This window comes from Myotis daubentonii, chromosome 15 (genome assembly GCF_963259705.1).
Source record: "Myotis daubentonii chromosome 15, mMyoDau2.1, whole genome shotgun sequence".
Taxonomy (NCBI): domain Eukaryota; kingdom Metazoa; phylum Chordata; class Mammalia; order Chiroptera; family Vespertilionidae; genus Myotis; species Myotis daubentonii.
This window is the reverse complement of record NC_081854.1, coordinates 5,513,181-5,536,782: the sequence shown is the minus strand read 5'-3', so window position 1 is coordinate 5,536,782 and position 23,602 is coordinate 5,513,181. Positions and strand designations below refer to the sequence as shown.

General features: G+C 44.4%; 4 protein-coding genes across 4 annotated transcripts in view; 2 read left to right on the top strand and 2 right to left on the bottom strand.

The window, feature by feature from the left end:
• The window catches only part of LOC132216086 (zinc finger protein 883-like), a 681,654-nt gene that overhangs the window by 324,015 nt on the left and 334,037 nt on the right, over window positions 1–23,602 (top strand). The window lies entirely within an intron of this gene.
• LOC132216080 (zinc finger protein 345-like) overlaps window positions 1–23,602 on the bottom strand; it is a 325,901-nt gene that overhangs the window by 50,656 nt on the left and 251,643 nt on the right. The gene's annotated exons all lie outside the window — the stretch shown is intronic.
• LOC132216072 (zinc finger protein 665-like) lies at window positions 2,966–22,163 on the bottom strand. The gene is made up of 3 exons (XM_059665129.1): window positions 21,775–22,163; window positions 20,805–20,931; window positions 2,966–6,272 (listed from the first exon to the last, which is right to left on the bottom strand). The coding sequence occupies exons 1-3, from the start codon at window positions 21,805–21,807 to the stop codon at window positions 3,490–3,492; spliced, it is 2,943 nt and encodes a 980-aa protein (XP_059521112.1). The 5' UTR covers window positions 21,808–22,163; the 3' UTR covers window positions 2,966–3,489.
• On the top strand, window positions 6,825–8,727 carry LOC132216128 (ubiquitin carboxyl-terminal hydrolase 21-like). Its single transcript, XM_059665234.1, is given in 3 exon segments — window positions 6,825–8,263; window positions 8,266–8,337; window positions 8,340–8,727. Coding segments are annotated over 3 exon segments (1,632 nt in total). The 5' UTR covers window positions 6,825–6,927; the 3' UTR covers window positions 8,564–8,727.

The following is a 23,602-nucleotide window of genomic DNA, read 5'->3' as shown; positions in this document are numbered from 1 at the left end:
AAGGCCAAAGCAAGCGCCATCTGTTGATGTTATTTGTCAACGGTGACGCTGAGATGAGCCGGATGACAGGATACAGAGAAGCGGAGGGCTTCCTTTTCCTGGCAGAATGTCCTCTTCTAATTAACTTCATTCCACTTGACCTCTACACCATCAATCATCTGAATGTCACATTCAGACAACTGAGACTCAGGGAGCTCTAGGAAGTCTGCTGGACATTCCCCGGTGGGGCCCAGCACAGTGACACCTGAGTGCCCACAGCACCTGCCGCCCTGAAGGAGAGTCAGTAGCTTCTTATAGGTCCCATTTCTCACTAAAATGCACCCAAAGACAAATGTCCTTGTGAGCATTGCCTGGCCTGGGAAGGTCTCTTCAGGGAGATGCTGGAGTTCAAAGTAGATAGATAGAGAAAAAAATCAATGCTGAGACAGAATCATTGATCAGCTATCTCCTGGATATCCCACACTGCAGATCTACGCGGGGCTCAGGAATCCTCCTTGACTGTGAATGGAACCGTGATATTCTGGTTCATCTGTTTAAAATAGAGGCCTTGTGCATGAAATTCATACACTCAGGTGGGATCCCTCAGTCCGTCCTGTGCCCTCTCACAGTCCAGGATCCTGTGGGAGATGTCCCTCTGAGGAAGGTAAATGACATTTATATCCATATAAAGAATTATACAGAAATGTTTGTACCACCTTTATTAAAAACAACCAAATATTGCCCTAACCGGTTTTGCTCAGTGGATAGAGTATCAGCCTGCAGACTGAAAGGTCCCAGGTTCGATTCCGGTCAAGGGCATGTACCTTGGTTGTGGGCACATCCCCGGTAGGGGGTGTGCAGGAGGCAGCTGATCGATATTTCTCTCTCATTGATGTTTCTAACTCTCTATCCCTCTCCCTCCCTCTCTGTAAAAAAATCAATTAAAAAATATATATATTTAAAAAATAACCAAATATTTATTAAGATGGACATGATGGTGATATATTCAAAGATAAGAATATCTACTAGAGCTCTGGCCTATTTGGCTCTGGATGGAGCGTAGGCCTAGAGACCAAAGGGTCCCAGGTTCCATTCCAGTCAAAGGCACATACCTTGGTTGAAGACTCCTTCCAGCCAGGGCACTGGTCAGGGGTGATACAGGAGGCAACCAATCGATGTGTTTCCTTCACATCAATGTTTCTCTCTGTCTTTTCCTCTCTCTTCCACTGTCCAAAAGAATCAATGTAAAAATATCCTCAGGTGAGGATTAACAACAACAAAAAGAATAACTATCAAAAAAAATGAGTTACTAATATATCTTTAATAAATGTCCAAGAATTTATGAAATATAAATTAAAGCAGAAAAATACTTAGAAAAAGCAAAGTTCTCCATTAAAATGAAATGTAAAACCATGGTTACCAGAAAAGCAAGGAAGAACAAGGACAGATTAAATAAGGCCATGAAGCAACTACACAGTCACAGATATGCTCAGTATTATGAGTATAATGATGGATTCAGTTTCATGCACCTGTCAAGATTTATGAATCACTATACTTAATACATGCAATTTACTCATTATAGATTTTCAAAAATGTTTCAAGATGAAACAAATGTTACTCAGTTTGGAACAACAGGTTTTTCAACTCTATGTTCAACCCATGCTCTTTTTTTTTTTTTTTTTAAATATATATTTTATTGATTTTTTACAGAGAGGAAGAGAGAGAGATAGAGAGTCAGAAACATCGATGAGAGAGAAACATCGATCAGCTGCCTCCTGCACATCCCCCACTGGGGAAGTGCCCACAACCCAGGTACATGCCCCTGACTGGGATCGAACCCGGGACCCTTCAGTCCGCAGGCCGACGCTCTATCCACCAAGCCAAACCGGTTTCAGCATCAACCCATACTCTTATGCCCTCTGGGAAAGAGTCTCATCTCAGTGACAGAAAATGTAACAAACAATGAAAAACAATGAAGAACTTACACCCAATAACTCACTGGAATACTGACTGGGTCAGAAAAGCCACATCTCTGGCCTAAAGACACCCTTTGTTTTCCTCTTAGTTTTGCTGCCAGAGCACCGCTCTGATGGGAACATCTGAGAAGCTATTTTAAGCCACAAAACTTCTTGATCATAATCAGTGAAAATGATGGCTGTACAGAAGGTAAACAAGCCTGGAGTCCCTCAGATCTGTGTACACACGGCTCCTATAGTCTTTTCCCAAAAAAATGTCTGGGTGTAAGTTTAGATGAAGACCATTCCATCTAATGGGCTGCAGTCTGGTCCAACAGGAATTAGGTCAGTGTTTCTGCAGTGAAGGGGTCCCCTCAAGGTGATGGTCTTGGAACCAGTGCCCATCACCCATGGAATTGAAGGCATTAAAGCGCATGGCCCTCTGCAACACCTGGGGAAAAGAATCCCTTCAGCCGAGACCCGTTTGGCACAGCGGATAGAGCGTCGGCCTGCGGACTGAAAGGTCCCAGGTTCGATGCCTGTCAAGGGCCTGTACCTGGGTTGCGGGCACATCCCCAGTAGGAGATGTGCAGGAGGCAGCTGATCGATGTTTCTCTCTCATCGATGTTTCTCACTCTCTATCTCTCTCCCTTCCTCTCTGTAGGAAATCAATAAAATATATTTTTAAAAAAATCCCTTCAAATGTCTTACCAGTCCTTGAAAAAAGGAAAAAAAAAATAATGCAGCTCCCAGATATACTTCAGGTTCTCACAACTACCCCCTCTTGGGAGTGACCTTTGTGTCTCAATGCATCCATTTTCACATGAGGACTAGTCAACAGTGTTTCCTGGGAAAATATGGGCAGCAATGTAAATTCGGCAAAAACTGCTGAGCTAATTTCTGGTCCATAGTCTTCCCCCAAAGGCAAAAATGTTTCAGAGCCCATATACGTTTTTCAACGAATCATGCTTCGAGAGCCCCGATCTCCATATAAAATAACCCACACAATAAATGGAACACCCAACATTAAAGAAGTCTTACGGAAAAGCCTTCATTATTTTGCAAGTAACAGCCGTGAGACTGGCAGTTCTTCCACCTGGCAAAACAGCTCTTTATGTTAAAAAGTCCAACATACATACATACGGTTCCACATGCAAACAAGTAAACAGAACAGATAAAATAGTTGCAGGTAGGATACACAATGTACGTGATTCAATATATGAGATAAATTTCAGACTAATGAGACTTCACATATTTTCATATACAACTGCTAAGTACTAACTAAGAAACCACATTTTCAACACATCTGAGAAATTTTTCACATTCGGACTCTTTTGTGTACAGCAAATTTACAAATTAGGCTGAGAGACAGCTCACATTAATTACACTCTTTACGACAATCTCCTGTGTAAACTCTCTGATGACAATGAAGGTGAGAGTTAGTTGTAAAAGATTGTCCACATTCACTGCATTTATAAGCATTTCTCCTGTATGAACTCTCTGATGACGGTAAAGGTTGGTGCTACTGGTATAAAATTTCCCACAGTCACTGCATTTATAAGGCTTTTGTCTTGTATGACTTCTCTGATGACAGCAATGGACATCGCTTTTCACCAGTGTGAACTCTCTGATGATTTTGGAGAGCTCTGCTTTCACTGAAAGTTTTCCCACATTCACTACATTTATAAGGCTTTTCTCCTGAATGAACTCTCTGATGACGACAAAGTTTACTGTTACAGGTAAAAGATTTCCCACAGTCACTGCATTTATAAGGCATTTCTCCTCTATGAACACTCTGATGATTTTGGAGAGCTTCGTTTTCAGTAAAAGTTTTCCCACAATCACTGCATTTATAAGGCTTCTGTCCTGCATGATTTCTCTCATGACGGCGATGGACATCGCTCCTGGTAAAAGATTTCCCACATTCACTGCATTTAAAAGGCTTTTCTCCAGTGTGGACTCTCTGATGATTTTGGAGAGCTTTGTTTTCAGGGAAAGTTTTCCCACATTCACTACATTTATAAGGCTTTTCTCCTGTATGAACTCTCTGATGATGACAAAGGTTACTGTTACTGGTAAAAGATTTCCCACATTCACTGCATTGATAAGGCTTTTCTCTAGTGTGAACTCTCTGATGATGACAAAGTTTTTTGTTACTGGTAGAAGATTTCCCACATTCACTGCATTTATAAGGCTGTTCTCCAGTGTGAACTCTCTGATGTCTGTGAAGTTTGAAATTAGTGGTAAAAGATTTCCCACATTCATTGCATTTATAAGGCTTTTCTCCTATGTGAACTTTCTGATGAATGCGAAGGTAAGATTTAGTGGTAAAAGATTTCCCACATTCATTACATTTATAAGGCTTTTCTCTTGTGTGAACCCTCCGATGAACACGAAGGTAAGACTTAGTGGTAAAATATTTCCCACATTCACTGCACTTATAAGGCTTTTCTCCAGTGTGAACTCTTTGATGTGTGTGAAGTCTGAAATTAGTGATAAAAGATTTCCCACATTCATTGCATTTATAAGGCTTTTCTCCTGTGTGAATTCTCCGATGAATGTGAAGGTAAGATTTACTGGTAAAAGAATTCCCACATTCATTGCATTTATAAGGCTTTTCTCTTGTGTGAACCCTCCGATGAACGTGAAGGTAAGACTTAGTGGTAAAAGATTTCCCACATTCACTGCATTTAAAAGGCTTTTCTCCAGTGTGAACTCTCTGATGTGTGTGAAGTTTGAAATTAGTGATAAAAGATTTCCCACATTCATTGCATTTATAAGGCTTTTCCCCTGTGTGAACCCTCCGATGACTGTGAAGTTGACTGTTAGTGGTAAAAGATTTCCCACATTCACTGCATTTAAAAGGCTTTTCTCCAGTGTGAACTCTCAGATGATTTTGGAGAGCTCCGCTTTGGATGAAAGTCATCCCATATTCACTGCATATATGAGGCTTTTCTCCTCTATGAATTCTCCGATGCTGACAAAGTGCACTTTGCCTGGTATAAGATTTCCCACATTCACTGCAGTGAAAAGGCCTTTCTCCAGTGTGTACTCTTTGATGACGACAAAGTTTAATGAAACAGTTGTAATCTTTCCCACATTCACCACCTATATAAGGCTTTTCTTCAGTGTGAATGCTCTGGTGAGAAAGAAGGCTACCGCTCTGGGCAAAAGATTTCCCACATTCACTGCATTTATATGGCTTTTCTCCTGTGTGAACCCTCTGATGACTCTGAAGGTGAGACAAAGTGATAAAAGATTTCCCACATTCATTGCAGTGATGAGGCCTTTCTCCAGTGTGCACTCTGTAATGATGATATTTGCGACCATTGAAAGTTGAAAAAGACTTTCCACACTCACTACACTTATAAGGCTTTTCTCCAGTGTGAATTCTCTGATGACAATGAAGGTTACTGCTACTACTAAAAGATTTCCCACACTCATTGCACTCATAAGGCCTTTCTGCTGTGAGAACGCTCTGATCATAATGGAAGGCAGTGCTATTGGTAACAGGATTTCCACATTCACTGCGCGCATAGGGCCTTTCTTCAGTGTGCAAAGCTTCATATTCACTTAGGCTGTTACTATTGCTAAAAGCTTTCCCGTATTCACTGCAGTGATAAGGCCTTTCTTCAGTGTGCAAAGCTTCATATTCACCTAGGCTGTTACTATTGCTAAAAGCTTTCCCATATTCACTGCACTGATAAGGCCTTTCTCCAGTGTGACCTTGCTGTAAAAGAGAAAAGCTAGAAAATTTGGTAAAATATTCCCCACATTCAGAGCACACAAAATATCCACTTCCAACATTGACATCCTTTTCCTGAATAAACGTGTGGGTACAAGTAATGTTTTTCTTAGATTCTTTTCGGGCGTAATAATTTTTTGTCCATTGAAATGTCATCCCATGTGTCGAAATAGCATTTGGACGGTCCCTGGTCTGAGTAGCGTTTAGCTGGAGATGTCCTGATTCGGTAAGAACACCCTGCCCAACCTCCCCACAGGTGAAACCATTTTGGGACACATTGAAATTGCAGCTCTTTGCAAGTGAGATCCTATCCACACCTCTAATAAAAGTCTTCTCTCTCACATTCCATTGGTGAATATTTACACTGAAGTAAAACCGTTTTGCACATGCCCCACATCTCAACATTATCTGTCCGTGTTGTGTTCCCTGCAGCTCCATCACGTGGAAAATGTTTCCCAAGACTAGTCCACAACTCTCACAGGGGTGGCTCTTCTGGGAAGACAAAGGTAACTGGGGATTCCATGCCTGTGAAACTCTCACAAGAAAGTTCTGTTCAGTCGCTGCCTCCTCATTCTCTGCTCCACAGCAGCAACCTGAACAAAAGGAAACACTGGTAAAGTACATGTTCACCCTACGAAATCAGAATATCTGCACCACAAATGCTTATCTGTCATGACTAGGCCTGATTCCATACAAAGATTTTAAGGACCAGTGAGGTATACTCTGAGGAAACTGTTGTTATGCATATTGTGGCCCCAAAACTCAGTTGATGATGAAAAGCAAACCGAGAGAGGGACAGAAGCACAGGATGGGACACAAAGAAGAGAGGAAGGCTCTACTTATTTTTCCTGCACAAACGGCTGCCATTAGGACCTTACATGTTCTCCATGTGAGTCTATGTAGAATAATTTAAAATGGCTGAAAGCCATAAAAATGTATTGTATTAGACCACACGATGTTCAACGTCAATATAATATGTGTGCACTTCAAGGTACTGCAGGCATGGGCCCATGTTAGAGGGCATTAAAGAGAGGCCTGTGAGGCCGGTGGCGGCGGGACCAACAAATATGGCGGTGGCCCCGGCGGCGGGAGAGACCTGGGCGGCAGCTGCGCCTGAAGTTGCAGCCGTGCCCGTGGGGGTGCTGCACAGGGGTGGGGGGGGGGTGGGGCAGCCCTGAGCTGGGGCCTGGCCCCGGCAGGGCTCCCCCACCGCACCCCGGGGCACAGGTCTTGCCTGTGGTGACCACAATGCCCCAGGCCTCTGAACACCTCCTGGGCCGGACTCGAGAGCCACCTGTCAATGTCCAGCCCCGAGTCGGATCCAAACTACCATTTGCCCCCCGGGCTCGCAGTAAGGAGCGTCGAAACCCAGCCCCTGGGCCAAACCCCATGTTACGGCCTCTGCCTCCCCGGCCAGGTCCACCTGAGGAACAGCTCAAGAAACTGGAGCTGGGATTAACACGGACCTCAGGCCCTCGTCCCAGAGGCCCCCTTCGGGCAGATCATGGAGTTCCCCTGCCTGGCTCACCACCCCCAGCTGTGGCTCTGCCTCTCCCAACCAGGACCAACCTAGCCAGGTCCAAGTCTGTGAGCAGTGGGGACTTCCGTCCAACAGGGATTGCCTTGGGAGGGCATCGAGGTGCTGGAGAGCTAGGGGCTGCACTGAGCCGCTTGGCGCTCCGGCCTGAGCCACCCACTTTGAGACGTAGCACCTCTCTCCACCGCCTAGGGGGCTTTCCTGGGCCCCCCACCTTCCTCAGTATACGGACAGAGCCCCCTACTTCCCATGGCACTTTCCGCGTGATATCTGCCCGGCCCTCCAAGGCTTTCTACTTCGATGACAAGATGTGCTTCCTGAATGCTGTGCTGCAGTGTTTGAGCAGCACTCGGCCTCTCCGGGACTTCTGCCTGCGAAGGGACTTCCGGCAAGAGGTGCCTGGAAGGGGCCGAGCCCAAGAACTCACTGAAGCCTTTGCAGATGTGATTGGTGCCCTGTGGCACCCTGACTCTTGTGAAGCTGTAAATCCTACTCGGTTCCGAGCTGTGTTCCAGAAATACGTGCCCTCCTTCTCCGGATACAGCCAGCAGGATGCCCAGGAGTTCCTGAAGCTCCTCATGGAGCGGCTACACCTTGAAATCAACCGACGAGGCCGCCGGGCTCCCCCAATCCTGGCCAGTAGCCCAGCTCCCTCTCCACCCCACCGTGGAGGGGCTCTGCTAGAAGAGCCGGACTTAAGTGACAATGACCGGGCCAACCTAATGTGGAAGCGTTACCTGGAGCGAGAGGACAGCAAGATTGTGGACCTGTTTGTGGGCCAGTTGAAAAGTTGTCTCAAGTGCCAGGCCTGTGGGTATTGCTCCACGACCTTCGAGGTTTTTTGTGACCTGTCCCTGCCCATCCCTAAGAAAGGATTTGCTGGGGGCAAAGTGTCTCTGCGGGACTGCTTCAGCCTTTTCACCAAGGAAGAAGAGCTAGAGTCGGAAAATGCCCCAGTGTGTGACCGATGTCAGCAGAGAACAGGAAGTACCAAAAAGTTGACAGTACAAAGGTTCCCCCGAATCCTCGTACTCCATCGGAATCCGTTTCCGCCTCCCGAGGCTCCATCAAGAAAAGCTCCGTAGGTGTGGACTTCCCGCGGCAGCGCCTGAGCCTGGGGGACTTGCCAGCGACAAGGCCGGAAGCCCCGTCTACCAGCTGTCCGCCCTCTGCAACCACTCGGGCAGCGTCCACTATGGCCACTACACCGCCCTGTGCCGCTGCCAGACCAGCTGGCACGTCTACAATGACTCTGGGGTCTCCCCGGTCAGTGAGAACCAGGTGGCGTCCAGCGAGAGCTACGTGCTCTTCTACCAGCTGACGCAGGAGCCGCCCCGCTGCCGGTGAAACCCTGCCCCCCCCTGCCCAAGCCTGGGCTCCCCGTTTACCTCAGAGACGTCTATTTTTGTGTCTTTTTCATTGGGGAGGCGGAGGGTGATTGTAGCTTCCATTTTTTAAATTAAAAAGTACCTTTCCACCTGGAGGTCCCCCTGTGCCCCAGCCCCATGTACAGAGCTCCCAGGCCCCGCACGTGTACGGCCCTGGACTTCAATCTCACTTTTTGTGAATAAATTTATTAAGGAAAAAAAAAAAAGAGAGAGGCCTGTGAAAGAGGCACAGGTGCAAAGTCAAGAGAAATAAAGGTTATCCATCGGCTGGGAATCCCAGTAGAAATGATCACTATGAAAACTGAGTGCTGATAGAACCAAGATGGCGGAATAGGTAAACGCCAGAAATTGCTGCCACGCACAACCACTTCAACAATACAACTAAAAGACAAAACAGACATCATCCAGAACCACAGGAAGACTGGCTGAGTGGAAATTCTACAACTAGAAGGAAAGAGAAAAGCATACTGAGACTTAGAGGAGGTGCGGTAGTAGAGTGCAGAAGTATGGAGGCGCACGCGGAAAAGGCTGGCAACTGAGGACGTGGCCCAAGTGGAAAGGGCTGGCAAATGAGGTCACGGTTGTCTTTTTTAATCGGGAGGGAGTCTCAAGCTCCCTACTGCTCTGAACTCCAGCTCCCAGCGAGTCTCTGGGGACCCAGACTCATTCAGGGTGACCCTGGACTGTCTGGCATCGGTCGGAACTCGAGGGTGGCTTTAACTCAGCGGTACTTGCAGAGATTACCGGGACACTGAGTCGCTGGGCCTCTTAGGGTAAGACTGAGGAGCAGCCATAGCTGCTAGCTCCACCCAGTTGATCCCCTGAGACCCAGCCCCACCCAACCTGTGAGTAGAGGCTTTTCCATATCAAAGGCCTGGCCCTTTGCAATCTGGTAATTACCTAGCAAACTGCAGCTGGTCAGAGAGACCAAGAACTTCCAAAAGAAGGCCCAAGGCCCCACACCACCTTGCATTGCTTCACAGCTGGGCCTCTTCTGGGCACCTCCAAACCCCAAACAAAGAAGAAGAATCTGCAGATCTCTCTGTAGCTCCTGCTGAGTAGCCTCAGGCAGAGGCTAAATTAGCACCTCCTTAGAGATGCAAGAGCCAGTGTACCCAGTGGTCAGAGTGGGACCATCCAGACTACAACTCCTTAGATCCATAAGGGACACACTCAGGGGGCAGACTCAGTGAGCACCAAAGCCCCACTGAAGCAAGTCTTGCCCCAGAAGGGTGTCTCAAGCACAGAAGTTCTCCCACTGCAGACACAGCTGATTCTCACAGCAAATGGGCCTGGAGGTCAATTCCTCCCAGTGATAACAACTACAATCAAGGCTTAACTACAACAAGACTGTGCACAAAGCCCACAAAGGGGTGCTACAAGAGGAATAGGGGAGGGTGAGCCACTGGGCCCTATAGTACACCTAACACAGAAAGCCACTCTATCAACACAAGGAAGCATAAAAAATGAGGAGCCAAGAAAAAGATAACATATGAAAGAAATAGAGAAAAGCAAACCACTTGATATAGAGTTCAAAACCACACTTTTAAAGGTTTTTCAAGAATTTTCTAGAAACCGCCGATAAATTTAGTGAGACCCTCAAGAAATCTAGTGGGACCCTCAAGATTATGAAAAAGTACGAAAAAGAAATTAAGCATACACTGACTGAAATAAAGAATATTACGAAGACTTCCAACAGCAGACTAGAGGATCGCAAGAATAAAGTCAAAGATTTGAAATACGAAGAAGCAAAAATCACCCAACTGGAAAAACAAAAGGAAAAAAGAATGCAAAAATATGAAGATAGTGTAAGGAGCCTCAGAGACAACTTCAAACGTACCAAAATCCAAATTATGGGGGTGCCAGAAGAGAGACAGCAAGATATTGAAAACCTATTTGAAGAAATACTAACAGAAAACTTCCCCTACCTGGTCAAAGTAATAGACTTTGAAGTCCAGGAAGCGCAGAGAACCCCAAACAAAAGGAACCCAAAGAGGACCACACCAAGACACATCATAATTAACACATTGTTTGGGGGTAGTTTTTATCGTCCACACTCTACTACCAGTCAACTTAAACGTATAACTAAAACGTATAAATACGTTTCCCGCTTTCAATGCGTTACAATGCCAAGAGCAAAAGACAAAGAGAAAATCTTAAAAGCAGCAAGAGAAAGAAACTCAGTTACCTACAAGGGAGTACCCATACCGACTGTCAGCTGATTCCTCAACAGAAACTATGCAGACAGAATAAATTATGCAGGCCAGAAGGGAGTGGCAAGAAATATTCAAAGGGATGAATGGGAAGAACCTACAACCTAGATTACTTTACCCAGCAAAGCTATCATTAGGAATTGAAGGTCAGATAAAGAACTTCAAAGATAAGAAAAAGCTAAAGGAGTTCATCACCACCAAACCAAAATTATATGAAATGCTGAAAGGTATTCTTTAAGAAGAGGAAGAAGAAGAAAAAGGTAAAGATACAAATTATGAACAACAATTACACAGCTACCAACAAGTGAATCTAAAAATCAAGTGAATAAATAATCTGATGAACAGGATAAACTGGTGAATATAATAGATTCAGAGGCATAGACAGGGACTGGACTGACTATTCTTGGGGAGGAAAGGGGTGTGGGGGTGTGGGAAGAGACTGGACAAAAATTGTACAACTATGGATGAGAACAGTGGGTGGCAGGGGTAAGGTGAGAGGGTGGGGTGGGAACAGGGTGAAGGGGAGTTATGGGGGGGAAAAAGAGGAACAAATGTAGTAATCTGAACAATAAAGATTTAATTAAAAAATTAATTAAAGTTGCCAAAAACTTAAAAAACATAAATATATAAATAAAAAACCCCTGTGCTGGACCTATTTATCCTTCCCTCTCTATTTCAAGCCTGTGGCAGCTACTAAGCTTTTTGCTCTCTGTATAGTTTTCCCTTTTCGAGAATGTAATGTAGTTGGAATCATACAGTATATACCCTTTTCAGACTGGCTCTTTTTACTTAGCGATATATATTTAAGTTTCTTCCATTCCTTTCTTGGCTCAAGGGGTCATATCAATGTGGGGAGGTCTTGCTTCTTGGTATACCCATTCCTAGTTTGATTTTTCTCTATTTTCTCTTTTCATTGCTGAATATTTCATTGTACAGATGCACCACAGTTTGTGTATCCACTCACCTTTTAGGGGACATTTTGGTTGCTTACAGTTCTTTGCAATTAGCAGTAAAGCTGCTATAAACATTTATATAAACAAAAGAAAGACAGAAAACGCTGGGTTTCCAGCTATGAATGTAACAAAGGCCAGCCAAGAATTCCTCCCCAGTGACCCTTCTCCAAGGCAAGACCACGTGTGACACCACTATGTCATTAATAAAGCACTGTTTCGCCCTAACCGGTTTGCCCCAGTGGATATAACGTCGGCCTGTGGACTGAAGGGTCCCAGGTTCAATTCCAGTCAAGGGCATGTATCTTGGTTGTAGGCACATTCCCAGTAGGAGTTGTGTAGGAGGGAGCTGATTGATGTTTCTCTCTCATTGAGGATTCTAAATCCCTATCCCTCTCCCTTCCTCTCTGTGAAAAAATTCAATAAAATACATTTAAAAATAAATAAAATCATGTTTCTTCTGTGATGCACAAAGGATTCTTCCCCTTAAATCCCACTTGAGGCATTCCATGGGATAAATGATGCAAATCTTCAGAGAAAAACAAAAAAGGTGGATGATCAACACTGTGGTAGAACAACAAAGGACAAATCAGACAACAGACAAATGACCTATTTGAGCCCTTGCTGGCTTGGCTCAGAGGATGGAGCGTCTCCCTGTGGACTGAAGGGTCCTAGGTACAATTCCGGCCAGGGCATGTGCCGGGTTCGCAGGCTTCATCCCCAGGTGGTGGTGTGTAGGAGGCAGCCGATCCATGATTCTTTCTCATCATTGATGCTTCCATATCTCCCTTCCTCGCTGAAATCACTAAGAATATATTTTTTAAAAACCCACCTATGTGAGTGACATCCAAAAGAATGCAGAATTAGAGATACGACCATCTCACCCGAGCCCAATTTAAGTAGACAGCTACTCACAAACAAAAACCCATATGAAATAGGAGTAAGAGTAACATGAAGACAGTATAACAGACACAAATAAAGAAGTGTACAGAAAGAATGACTAGAAAAGACTGGGTGAATAAACATATTTGCAAATCGTACAGTAAAAAACAAGGGTCAGAATTACCTCCAGCAGCCCCTATGCTTTTGCTATCATTGACCAAAGTGGCCTGTTCTTAAAAGAACACTAGAAACTTTTGTGTTTAAAAACAACATAATGCCTTGACCAGTACGGCTCAGGTGGTTGGAGCATCATGCTATATACCAAAGCGTCGAGTATTCAATTCCCAGTCAAGGCACATATCAGTATATGGCTTCCATTTCCAGTTACCTTGTGTGCAGAAGTCAGTCGATGGGTATTTCTCCCTCACATGGATCTTTCTCTCCCTCTCTGTCTCCCCCCAGCCATCTCTCTTCCTCAAATATTTAAACAAGCATCAGTAAAAGGAGATAAAGCAAAATAAAACAATACAAATATTGGCTACTCTTGACTTCGACTAAAGCAAAGAACAAAAGCCAACAAACAACAATCTTCAGGGGGGTAGAGAAGGCTGGGGAAAGTCAATTGGGGAAGAAAAGAAAAATGTTCAAAGAAATGAAAGGTAAGACATTATACCTGACACTAGGAACCACAAAGCATCATAAGAGATGTTGAGCCCTAACTGGTTTGGCTCAGTGGATAGAGTGTCAGCCTGCGGACTGAAGGGTCCCAGGTTCGATTCCCGTCAAGGGCATATACCTTGGTTGTGGGCACATCCCCAGTAGAGGTGTGCAGGAGGCAGTTTACCAATGTTCTATCTCATCGATGTTTCAAACTCTCTAGCCCTCTCCCTTCCTCTATGTAAAATATCAATAAAATATACTTTTACTTAAAAAAAAAAAAAAAGATGTTGATGTTAAGAGAGAACATGAACTTCCACAGAGAAATCTGTCAAGATCCCATATGAGCTTCTGAAATTAATAAACAAATTCAGAGCCCTGGCCATGTAGCTCTCCTGTTGAGTGTGTGGTCCCAATGCACCACGGCTGTGGGTTTTTTAGGGCACATGTAGGGGACAGCCAATAAATGCTTAGATGGGTAGAAGAGCAGATCAGTTTACCTCTCTTTCTCTGTTTCCCTTCCTCTCTCTAAAATCAATAAATAAAGGCTGCCCAGTATGGCTCAGTGATTGATCAAAAACCCATGACCTAGGACAGTGGTTCTCAACCTTCTGGCCCTTTAAATACAGTTTCTCATTGCTGACCCAAACGTAACACAATTTTCGTTGCTACTTCATAACTGTAATGTTGCTGCTGTTATGAATCGTAATGTAAATATCTGATATGCAGGATGATCTTAGGCGACCCTTGTGAAAAGGGTGTTCGACTGCCAAAAGGGTCGCAACCCACAGGTTGAAAGCAGCTGACCACGGAGATCAAAATTCCAGCCCTTGTCAGAAGATATGTGCAGGTTGCCGGCCCAATCTCCATTGGGGGTGTGTGCAGAAAGTAGCTAATCAAAGACTCTCTCATTATTCATGTTTATATTGCTCTCTCCTTTTCCTCTCTGAAATCAATAAAATATACTTTAATCTCTCTCTCTCACTCTCTGCTTCTCCCTTTCTCTCTTAGAAAAAAAATCATTGGTAAAAATATTCTCAATATTCAGGTGAAGATAAAAGAAGAAAGAATTGAATTCAGAAATGTCACGGGAGAGGAGATCCAAGATGGCGGTGTACGCAAGGGCGTATACTCTCTTCATTCCACAACCACATCAAAATTACAACTAAAATGCAGAACAACAATGAGCCAGAACTCCTGGAAAGCTGGCTGAAGGGAAGCCTTAGGACAGTGGTTCTCGACCTGGACTGCACATTAGAATCACCTGGGAATGTTTTCAAAAACCTGATTTCTGGGCCTCATCATTAGTAACAATGAAACAGAATTTCCAAAGGATGAGGCCCAGATATCAGGATTTTGAAAAGATTCCCAGGTGATTCTAATGTGCAGCCAAGGTTGAGAACCATTGTCTTAGCACTAGACAGGTAAAGTGGAAAGCACACTGATACTGGTAGGAGGTAGAGAGGAATGGAAGGTGTTGGTCGTGTACCCATGTGGTACACCTTTTTAATTGGGAGAGAGATCGTCTCTGCAGAGGTCACCTGGAAGAAAAAGCGGTCCCAGTGTCACACCAGTTTCCAAGCACAGCGTCCCAGACTGGGGAAAAAAGGCCCTACTGGCAGTAAGAACTACGGGCTGTAAAAACCAGTGCGGACTGGGGCTCAGTGACACAGAGGCTGCAGGACCCAGCTGCGCCTCCTACAATGCAGCACCAGGAACGGTATTTACAACCTTCTGCTTCTTCTGACCTCCAGGGCCTAGCGAGCCTGGTGGTGGACGGGCGAATCAAGACACATATGAGAGGGAAACTGTCCTAACCGGAATCGAGGCAGGAATTTGGGCGCAGCTTTCTCCCAGACAGAGGTGCATGCTGTGGTCATTATACCTATGCTGCCACATCTGAGGTGGCAGGTCTTACTGACAACCATTCTGTATGCTGCGGACCTGGTGATTCCCTTAGACCTGACCCCATCCAATTTACAACTCCACCCAAGCTTTTTGCAGCAGCGTTTGTATATGAATTGCCTGCCCTTGCTCAGGCTAAAACCTGTCAAACAAGTTGCAGTTCAGTCAAGGAGCCCCAAACCTATCAATAAAAGGCTTATACCTGGCATAAGCACTAGCCTTCCTTGCTTCACAGCTGGGCCTCATCAGGGCACTTCCAAACTCCAAACAAACAGGAGATTCTGCAGATCTCTCTATAGATGCTGCTGGGTGGCTCCAGGCAGAGGCTGACTTTACACCTCCCTGGAGACCCAAGGGCCAGTGTACCCAGTGATCAGTGTCATACCATAGCAGCTTACAACTCTTCACATCCATAAGACATACACTCAAGGTTCAGACTCACTGACCACCAAAGCCCTACTGATGCATGTCATGCTCCATAGGGGTGTCACCTGCACAGCAGCTCTCCCACTGTTGTCGTAGTTACACCCATTAATGCTAAAATCCTCAAGAAGGGTCCTAGGTACAACTCCGGCCAGGGCATGATTTCCTTTCACCACGTAGGGGAAGTTTCTGTTAGTATTTCGTCTTTTTTTAATTTTCCTCAAGAAAATTCTGGCAAATCAGATCCAGCAATATATTAGAAAGATCATACACCATGACCAAGTGGGATTTATTCGGGGAATGAAACATTGTACAATAGCTGCAAATCAATAAATGACACAACATATGAACAAAATGAAGGACAAAAATCATATAAGCATATCAATTGATGCAGAAAAAGCAGTTGACATAATCTGACACCCTTTCTTGAAAAAACTCTCAGCAAAGTGGGAGCCCAAGGATCACACCTCAACATAGTAAGAACCTTATATGACATACCCACAATCAGCAAAAACTACAACCATTTTCCCTAAGAACAGGAACAAGACAGGGATGTCCACTTTCACCACTCCTATCTGATATAAAACTGGAAGTGCTAGCCATACAAGCAGACAAGAAGCAGAAATTAAAGGCATCATAACTGGAAAAGAAGAAAACTGTCATTATTCAAAGATGACATCATGTCGTACATAAAAAAACCCTAAAGATTCCATCAAAAAACTACTAAATTTAATAAATACATTCAGAAATGTGGCAGGATACAAAATTAAGCACCAGAAATCTATGGCTTTTTTATACACCAATGACGAACTCAGAGAAAGGGAAACAAACAAACAAAGAAACAAAAAATCCTACCTACCATTGTAACAAAAAAATTAGGATACCTAGGAATAAACTTACCTAACTAGGCAAAAGACCTGTATGCCGAAAACTACAGGATGTTGAAAAAAATAGATAGAAGAAGATATAAACAAATGGAAAAATATACCGTGTTCATGGATTGGTAGAATCAACATGATTAAAATGTCAATACTACCGAAAACAATCTGCAGATTCAATGCAATCCCCATTAATATACCAACCACATATTTCACTGACCTATAATAAGCACTCCAAAAATAGATATGGAATTATGATAATAATAAAAAAATAGCCTCAGCAATCTTGAGAAAGAACAAAGTTGGAGGCATGACACACCAGATACCAAGCTATATTGCAAAAATGCCTGGTACTGGCACAACAGCAGACATATACAACAATGTAACAGAACGGAGAATCCAAAAATCCACCCAAGCCATTATGCTCAATATCTGTCAAACGAGACAACAGCATACAATGAAGTCAAGATAGTCTCTTGCCGAAACCGGTTTGGCTCAGTGGATAGAGCGTCGGCTTGCGGACTGAAGGGTCCCGGGTTCGATTCTGGTCAGGGGCATGTACCTGGGTTGCAGGCACGTCCCCGGTGGGAGATGTGCAGGAGGCAGCTGATCGATGTTTCTCTCTCATCGATGTTTCTGGCTCTCTCTCTCTCTCCCTTCCTCTCTGTGAAAAATCAATAAAATATATTTAAAAAAAAAAAAAAAAGATAGTCTCTTGAATAAATCGTGCTGGGAAAATTGGACAGACACATGCAAAAAAATAAACTAGACCACCAACTTTTATCATAAGTCTGTAAACTTAAGATTGGAAACAATAAAAATCTTAGAAGAATCCACAGGCAGCAAAATATCAGATATATAGCCTAGCAATGTATTTGCGGATACAGCTCCTAGGGCAGTGACAGCCACCTATGACCCAAGTGTCAGAGGTGACACGCGAACTCATATTTTTGTTTTATTTTTCATTGTTAAATGGCATCCTATCTAATAATAGACAAACATGGTAACTGAGCGTACCTTTGCTATGCCTCCATTGGCTAATCAGCGTGATATGCAAATTAACCAACAAAGATGGTGGCTAATTTGCATACATAGGCGCCAAGAGGCAGAGGGAAGACTGAAGGCGGCTCCAGCTGGAGCAGCGAAGGCCTGGGTCCCTGGTGCTGGAGGAAAACCAGTGCCGGCAGCCAGGGAAGGGAAGACCTACTGCACAAATCTTTTCGTGCAACAGACCTCTAGTTGAAATATAAATAATAAATATCAAAAATATAAATGTTTGTTTTACTATGGTGAGAGATATCAAAAAATTTCTATATGTGATACGGCACCAGAGTTAACTTAGGGTTTCTAAAAATGATGACACACCGAGCTCAAAAGGTTCACCATCACTATCCTAGGGAAATGGAAACTAAGGAAAAAATGAGCAACTAGAACTATGTCCAGATAAAAAGCTTCTGCATAGGCAAAGAAACCATAAACAAAACAACAAGAAAGCCCACTGCATGGGAGAACATATTTGCCAATGTTATATTTGATAAGGGTTTACTCTGCAAAATTCACATGAACTCGTATATGGTAAGAAAAAGAAGGTAAACAATCCAATCAAAAAATGGGCAAAGGACCTAAATACACACTTTTCGAAAGTGGATATACAGAAAGCCAAGACATATAAAAACATGCTCAAAGCCATTTATCCGAGAGACGCAAATCAAAACGACAATGAGATATCATCTCACACCTGTCAGGATGCCTATCATCAACTAATCAACAAAGGACAAGGTGCTGGCAAGGATGTGGAGAAAAGGAACCCTGTGCTCAGCTGGTGGGAATGCATATTGGTACAGACACTGTGGAATATAATGTAGAGTTTCCAAAAAATTAAAAATGGAACTCCCAATTGACCCATCTAGGAAAATATCCAAAGAAATTAAAAACAGCCCTTGACCTAACTGGTATGGCTCAGTGGATAGAGCGTCAGCCTGCGGACAAAAGGTCCCAGGTTCGATTCCGGTGAAGGACATGTATTGCGGTTGTGGTCACATCCCCAGTAGGAGATGTGCAGGAGACAGCTGATCGATGTTTCGCTCTCATCGATGTTTCTAACTCTCTATCCCTCTCCCTTCCTCTCTGTAAAAAACCAATAAAATATATTTAAAAAAAAATAAAATAAATAAAAACAGCCCTAGACAGTTTGGCTCAGTGGATAGAGTGTCGACCTGCAGGTTGAAGGGTGCCAGGTTCGATGCCGCCCAAGGCAACATGCCTCGCTGTGGCTCGATTCCCAGTAGGGTGCATGCAGAACGGAGAGATCAATCATTCTCTCTTATCATTGATATTACTATCACTCTCTCCCTCTCCTTCCCTCTCTCTGAAATCAATAATGAAATATTAAAAAAAGGAAAAAAGAAATCAGAAACACGACGCTCTATCCACTGAGCCAAACCGTCGATGGCTGTTTTTATTTATTTTATTTTTTAAAAAATATATTTTATTGGTTTTTTTACAGAGAGGAAGGGAGAGGGATAGAGAGTTAGAAACATCGATGAGAGCCCACAACCCAGGTACATGCCCTTGACCGGAATCAAACCTGGGACCCTTCAGTCCGCAAGCCGACGCTCTATCCACTGAGCCAAACTGGTTTCGGCCCCTGAGGATAATTCTTATGGTATTTTACAAAGACATGAAAAGAGAACCTTGAAATGTATAGAACTAAAAAATGTGAATAGCGAAAACAATCTTGAGTGAGAAGCAAGCTGGTGGCATCACACTTCCTGACTTCAATTTCTTACAAAGACAAAGCAAGCAAACAGTGTGTTGCTGAAGAAACACAGACACATACATCAACAGAACAGAACAGAAAACACAGAAAAAAACCCAAACACATACTTTCAAATAATTTTTGTCAAAACTGCAAGACAGAGAAGAAGGGAAAGATAGTTTCTTCAATGAAAGGTGCTGTTGAAAAATCAATACTCACATTGAAACACAACAATCCTGGACACCACTGATAAAATATAACAGAACATGCATAACAGAATTGAATATCAGCGCTAAAACTTAAAACGCCTCAGGACAACCTAGAGAAAAAGTTTTGGAGATTTGTTTTGACATGATTTTCTGAATGTGACACCAACCACCACAAAAAAAACAAAAACAAACAGTCGAGATGGCAACAAATAAAGAAAAAAGCTTCTTCACAGCACAACAGCAATACACAACCTGAAATGAAAGGAAATCGAGAGAACAGAAGAAAATAATTGCAAATCCTATGAAGGGATTGCTTGGAGAGATTGTGGATTCAGTTCTGATCAGCACAACAATGCAAATACTGAGATACAAAACAGAAATTCACACAAATAGTTGGAGTTCCCAGGGAATAATAAAGTTATATTAGCCCTAACAGGTTTGGCTCAGTGGATAGAGCGCAGGCCTGCGGACTGAAGGGTCGCAGGTTAGATTCCAGGCAAGGGCATGTACCTAGGTTGCATGAACATCCTCAGTAGGGGGTGTGCAGGAGGCAGCTGGTCGATGTTTCTCTCTCATTGATGTTTCTAACTCTCTATCCCTCTCCCTTCCTCTCTGTAAAAAATCAATAAAATATATTTTAAAAAATAAATAAAGTTATGTTAATACTATATTGGAGGCTAATAACAATGCAATGACTTGTCTGAAAACCAAACTCGATATAACTTCATTAAAAATACTTTATTGCTAAGCACTAGCAACAAGCACCTGAGCTTGCCAAAAACACGGTGGCACTAGACCTGCTGAACGCAGGGTTGCCAAAAACATGGACTTTGTAGAAAAGTGAATGTTGGGAGCAATATCACCAAAGCACAATTAAGCGCATGCAAAAATATGTGTTCCTGTATGTAATAAGCAATTAATATATAAAATATACAGGATAGTTAGAACACTCTTTAACCAAAAAATACAGTTAATAAACAGGATAAGGATATAGAGACAATTCTCCAAAAAATACATACAAATGACCAATAGCAATATAGAAAATGCTTTCCTCACTGATCACGGTGGAATCTTTGAGGCTTCCTGCAACACTACCAACCACAAGTCCTTCCCTGTGAATTTAGTACAGCGGGGAGTATTGGGATTTCGGGAATAGAAGGGAGCTGTGGAAACAGACAAACCCTCCCCAGGACAGCAACTACCTAAGAAACTGGAAAAATAAGCAGTACCACAGTCTACAGGGGAGGGCACAGGACACCCTGGGGGCTGGGCCCTGGAAAACCTCAAAGCCAAGTCCAGGTCACTGGTGAGAGTGAGGGTCTTACCCAGCGAGGATATAAGTTCAAAGTTCTCCAGCATCACATTCAGGTACAGCTGTCTCTGACCCTCATCAAGGAGGTTCCATTCCTCCCTGGAGAAGTACAGGGCAATGTCCTCAAAGGTCACGCCAACCTGTTAGAATTAAGACAATTGAAACCAGAGCTGTCTCTCTGAGAACCAGTAATTCTACTCCTTACACACCTTCCCGCCCTCAATCTCCTCCAGGGCCCCTGGTTACTGTGGACACCAGGCCCTAATGCTCATCACAGTCCCATTACTCACTGTCATGGCCCTCAGCAGAGCAGGTGCGTTGGGTGGGAAGCATTGGGGGAGGGTAGGGTAGAGGGCAATGCCATTTAATGTCTGGCCGATGCCTGCAGGGCCCCAGCCTTCCTGCCAGGCAACACCACTGCAGTCTCCTAGATCCTGCCCCCAAGACAAAGCCAAGCGTGGGTTTATGCTTCACTTTAAGTCCCCGAAGCAGATCCCGGGGACATCAGCTCACAATTACTCCAGATGTGCTCACCACTCTGTAATGTTTATCCCCTTCCCAGGTTCACTCCCTCAGCTCTGCCCCCTTCCTGCTCCAATGCCACTGGATCTCGCTGGACTCACCCATGAACTTGGCATATGGCGTGTAGAGAGCTTGTAGTCCAGCCGGATCCAGGACCCCCCCAGGCCCCGGATGGACCCACAGCCGGGAAAGCCCCGAATGAGGCTGTGCCGTCCTCCCTGCAGCCTCTGCTCTTTCCGTCAATACTCACAGCCACATCCTCAGGGACCTTCAGATGCAAGTCACCCCCGTCCTCTCTGCCCTGCACCTGCTGTGTCCTCAGAAGCCACCACACTCCTCTCTCCCCTCCACCTTCCTCACGGCCCTCCACGCGGGACTGAGCTGCAGGACGGGACAGGCGCCCTCCCCAGGCTGTGGTGTGTGTGTGAGGAGGCGGTGAGGGCCTGGGGGACTCAACTCACCTCAGCCCGTCTCCTCAGCGGGGGCGCCGCCATTGCCCTCTGTGGGCTGAGCCGGGCGGGAGTAGAAGCCGCTGCAGGAATGGCGGTCCCTGTCCCGGCGCTGGTGTGTTCAGGTGGCGACTCCGAGCTTCAATCCCACGTGGGAGCTGTGACACCACTGGAGGCTCCACCATGGGCTGTGAGACGGGGAGCACCACTCTCCGGCCTTCTCCAAGGGAGTGCGGACACGGAAAACCTCACCGCCTGAGACAAAAACCTGAGAAGACGAAATCCTGCCACAAGGATTACCGGTCCCGCCCTCCCGAAGCGCCCAAACGGAAATGCCTTCTCTGAGCGTCTATTGGCTCAGCCTGATGCCATTCCATGCGTTGCCTTCTGGGTAATGTAGTTTCTCAGCTCCAGGACCGGGATCCAGTATTTCTCACTTAATTCTAGGCCTGGATTTAGTGGCAAATAGCCCAAGAACACACCAAGTACACTCAGGGTCCTCTAGCGCCTTCAGGGAGGTGATTCCGGGGCAAGTTTGTTTTCCCTGCACCTGCACAGCTTCCTTTAGCTGCGGTTTTGCATATATTTGTTCAGGACTTGCTGTTTCTGAAGGGCAGGCATTGTTTCATTCAAGACTTTTGGCATGTGTTTCCCTGGGGCCATATGTATCTGCAGGAGGTTGTTCAAGACTCTAACTGCCTTAACCTGCCTCCATTGAATCCATTATACAAAGTTATTGTCACAAAAAAGACACTCATACTTAAGAGCATCCAAAGTGTCAGCTCTGCCTGGAGTGCAGTGAGGATAAGATGGCCAAGAAATCTGTGAAAAAATGCTCAAAGTGACTGCTCACCAGAGAGATGCAAATTAAAGCAACAATTAGGTATCACCCCACCACTTTCATAATGGCTGCCATCAGCAAATCAACGAATGACAAGACTGGGGAGGATGTGGCAAAATGGGAACCCTAGTACACCCCAGATGGGAATGCTAACTGGTACAGCCATAATGGATTCAGTTTGAAGTTTTTGTAAAATATTTAATATGGAACTGTCATTTAATTCAGTGATTCTACTCCTAGGAATATATCCTAAGAAACCTGAAACAATCACATAGATATATGTACCCCTATGCTCATAGCAGCACAATTTACAATAGCAAACCTCTGGAAACTGCTCAAGTACCCATCAGTAGATGATTGATTGGATAAAAAAGTGTGGTACATTTATACCATGGAATGTGATGCAGCAGTAAAAATGAAGACTCTCTTCCCCTTTCACACAGCATGTAGGGACCTGGAGAGCATCCTGCTAAGTGAAGTCAGTCAAAAGAACTATCACTTCATCTCACTCACATATGTAATTTAATTAACAAAAAAACCCTGTTGAATGGAGTAAATTCAGAGTGTGGAATTCACAATGCGGAATCTTAGAAGGGAAGGCGGGGAGGGTTAAAAAAAAAAAAAGGAAAGAAAAAACATCCTTCTCTGTGGAGTATGCACACCACACACACACACACACACACACACACACACACACACACACACACGCAAACAATAAAAACAAAGTCACCTGAGACTTGAGCATTTTCTTCTGTTCCCTGAAAGCAATGGGAAAGCTCTAGCTTGCTGGTTTCTAGATCTGCTCTAAATTTGTGTTTATAAACCTGTCTTCTGTCAGTTTTCTCCCTGGAAATGCTGATACCCCTCCATGTAACCTTCTCATCCTTCACATGAGTAGATTGCTTTTGGTGGTGTTGTAAGAAATGTCCAAACCTGTGGAGAATTTCTCTCAGTTTATTTGCCCCAAGCCTGCGACACTGCCGGGAAACAAGAAAACAC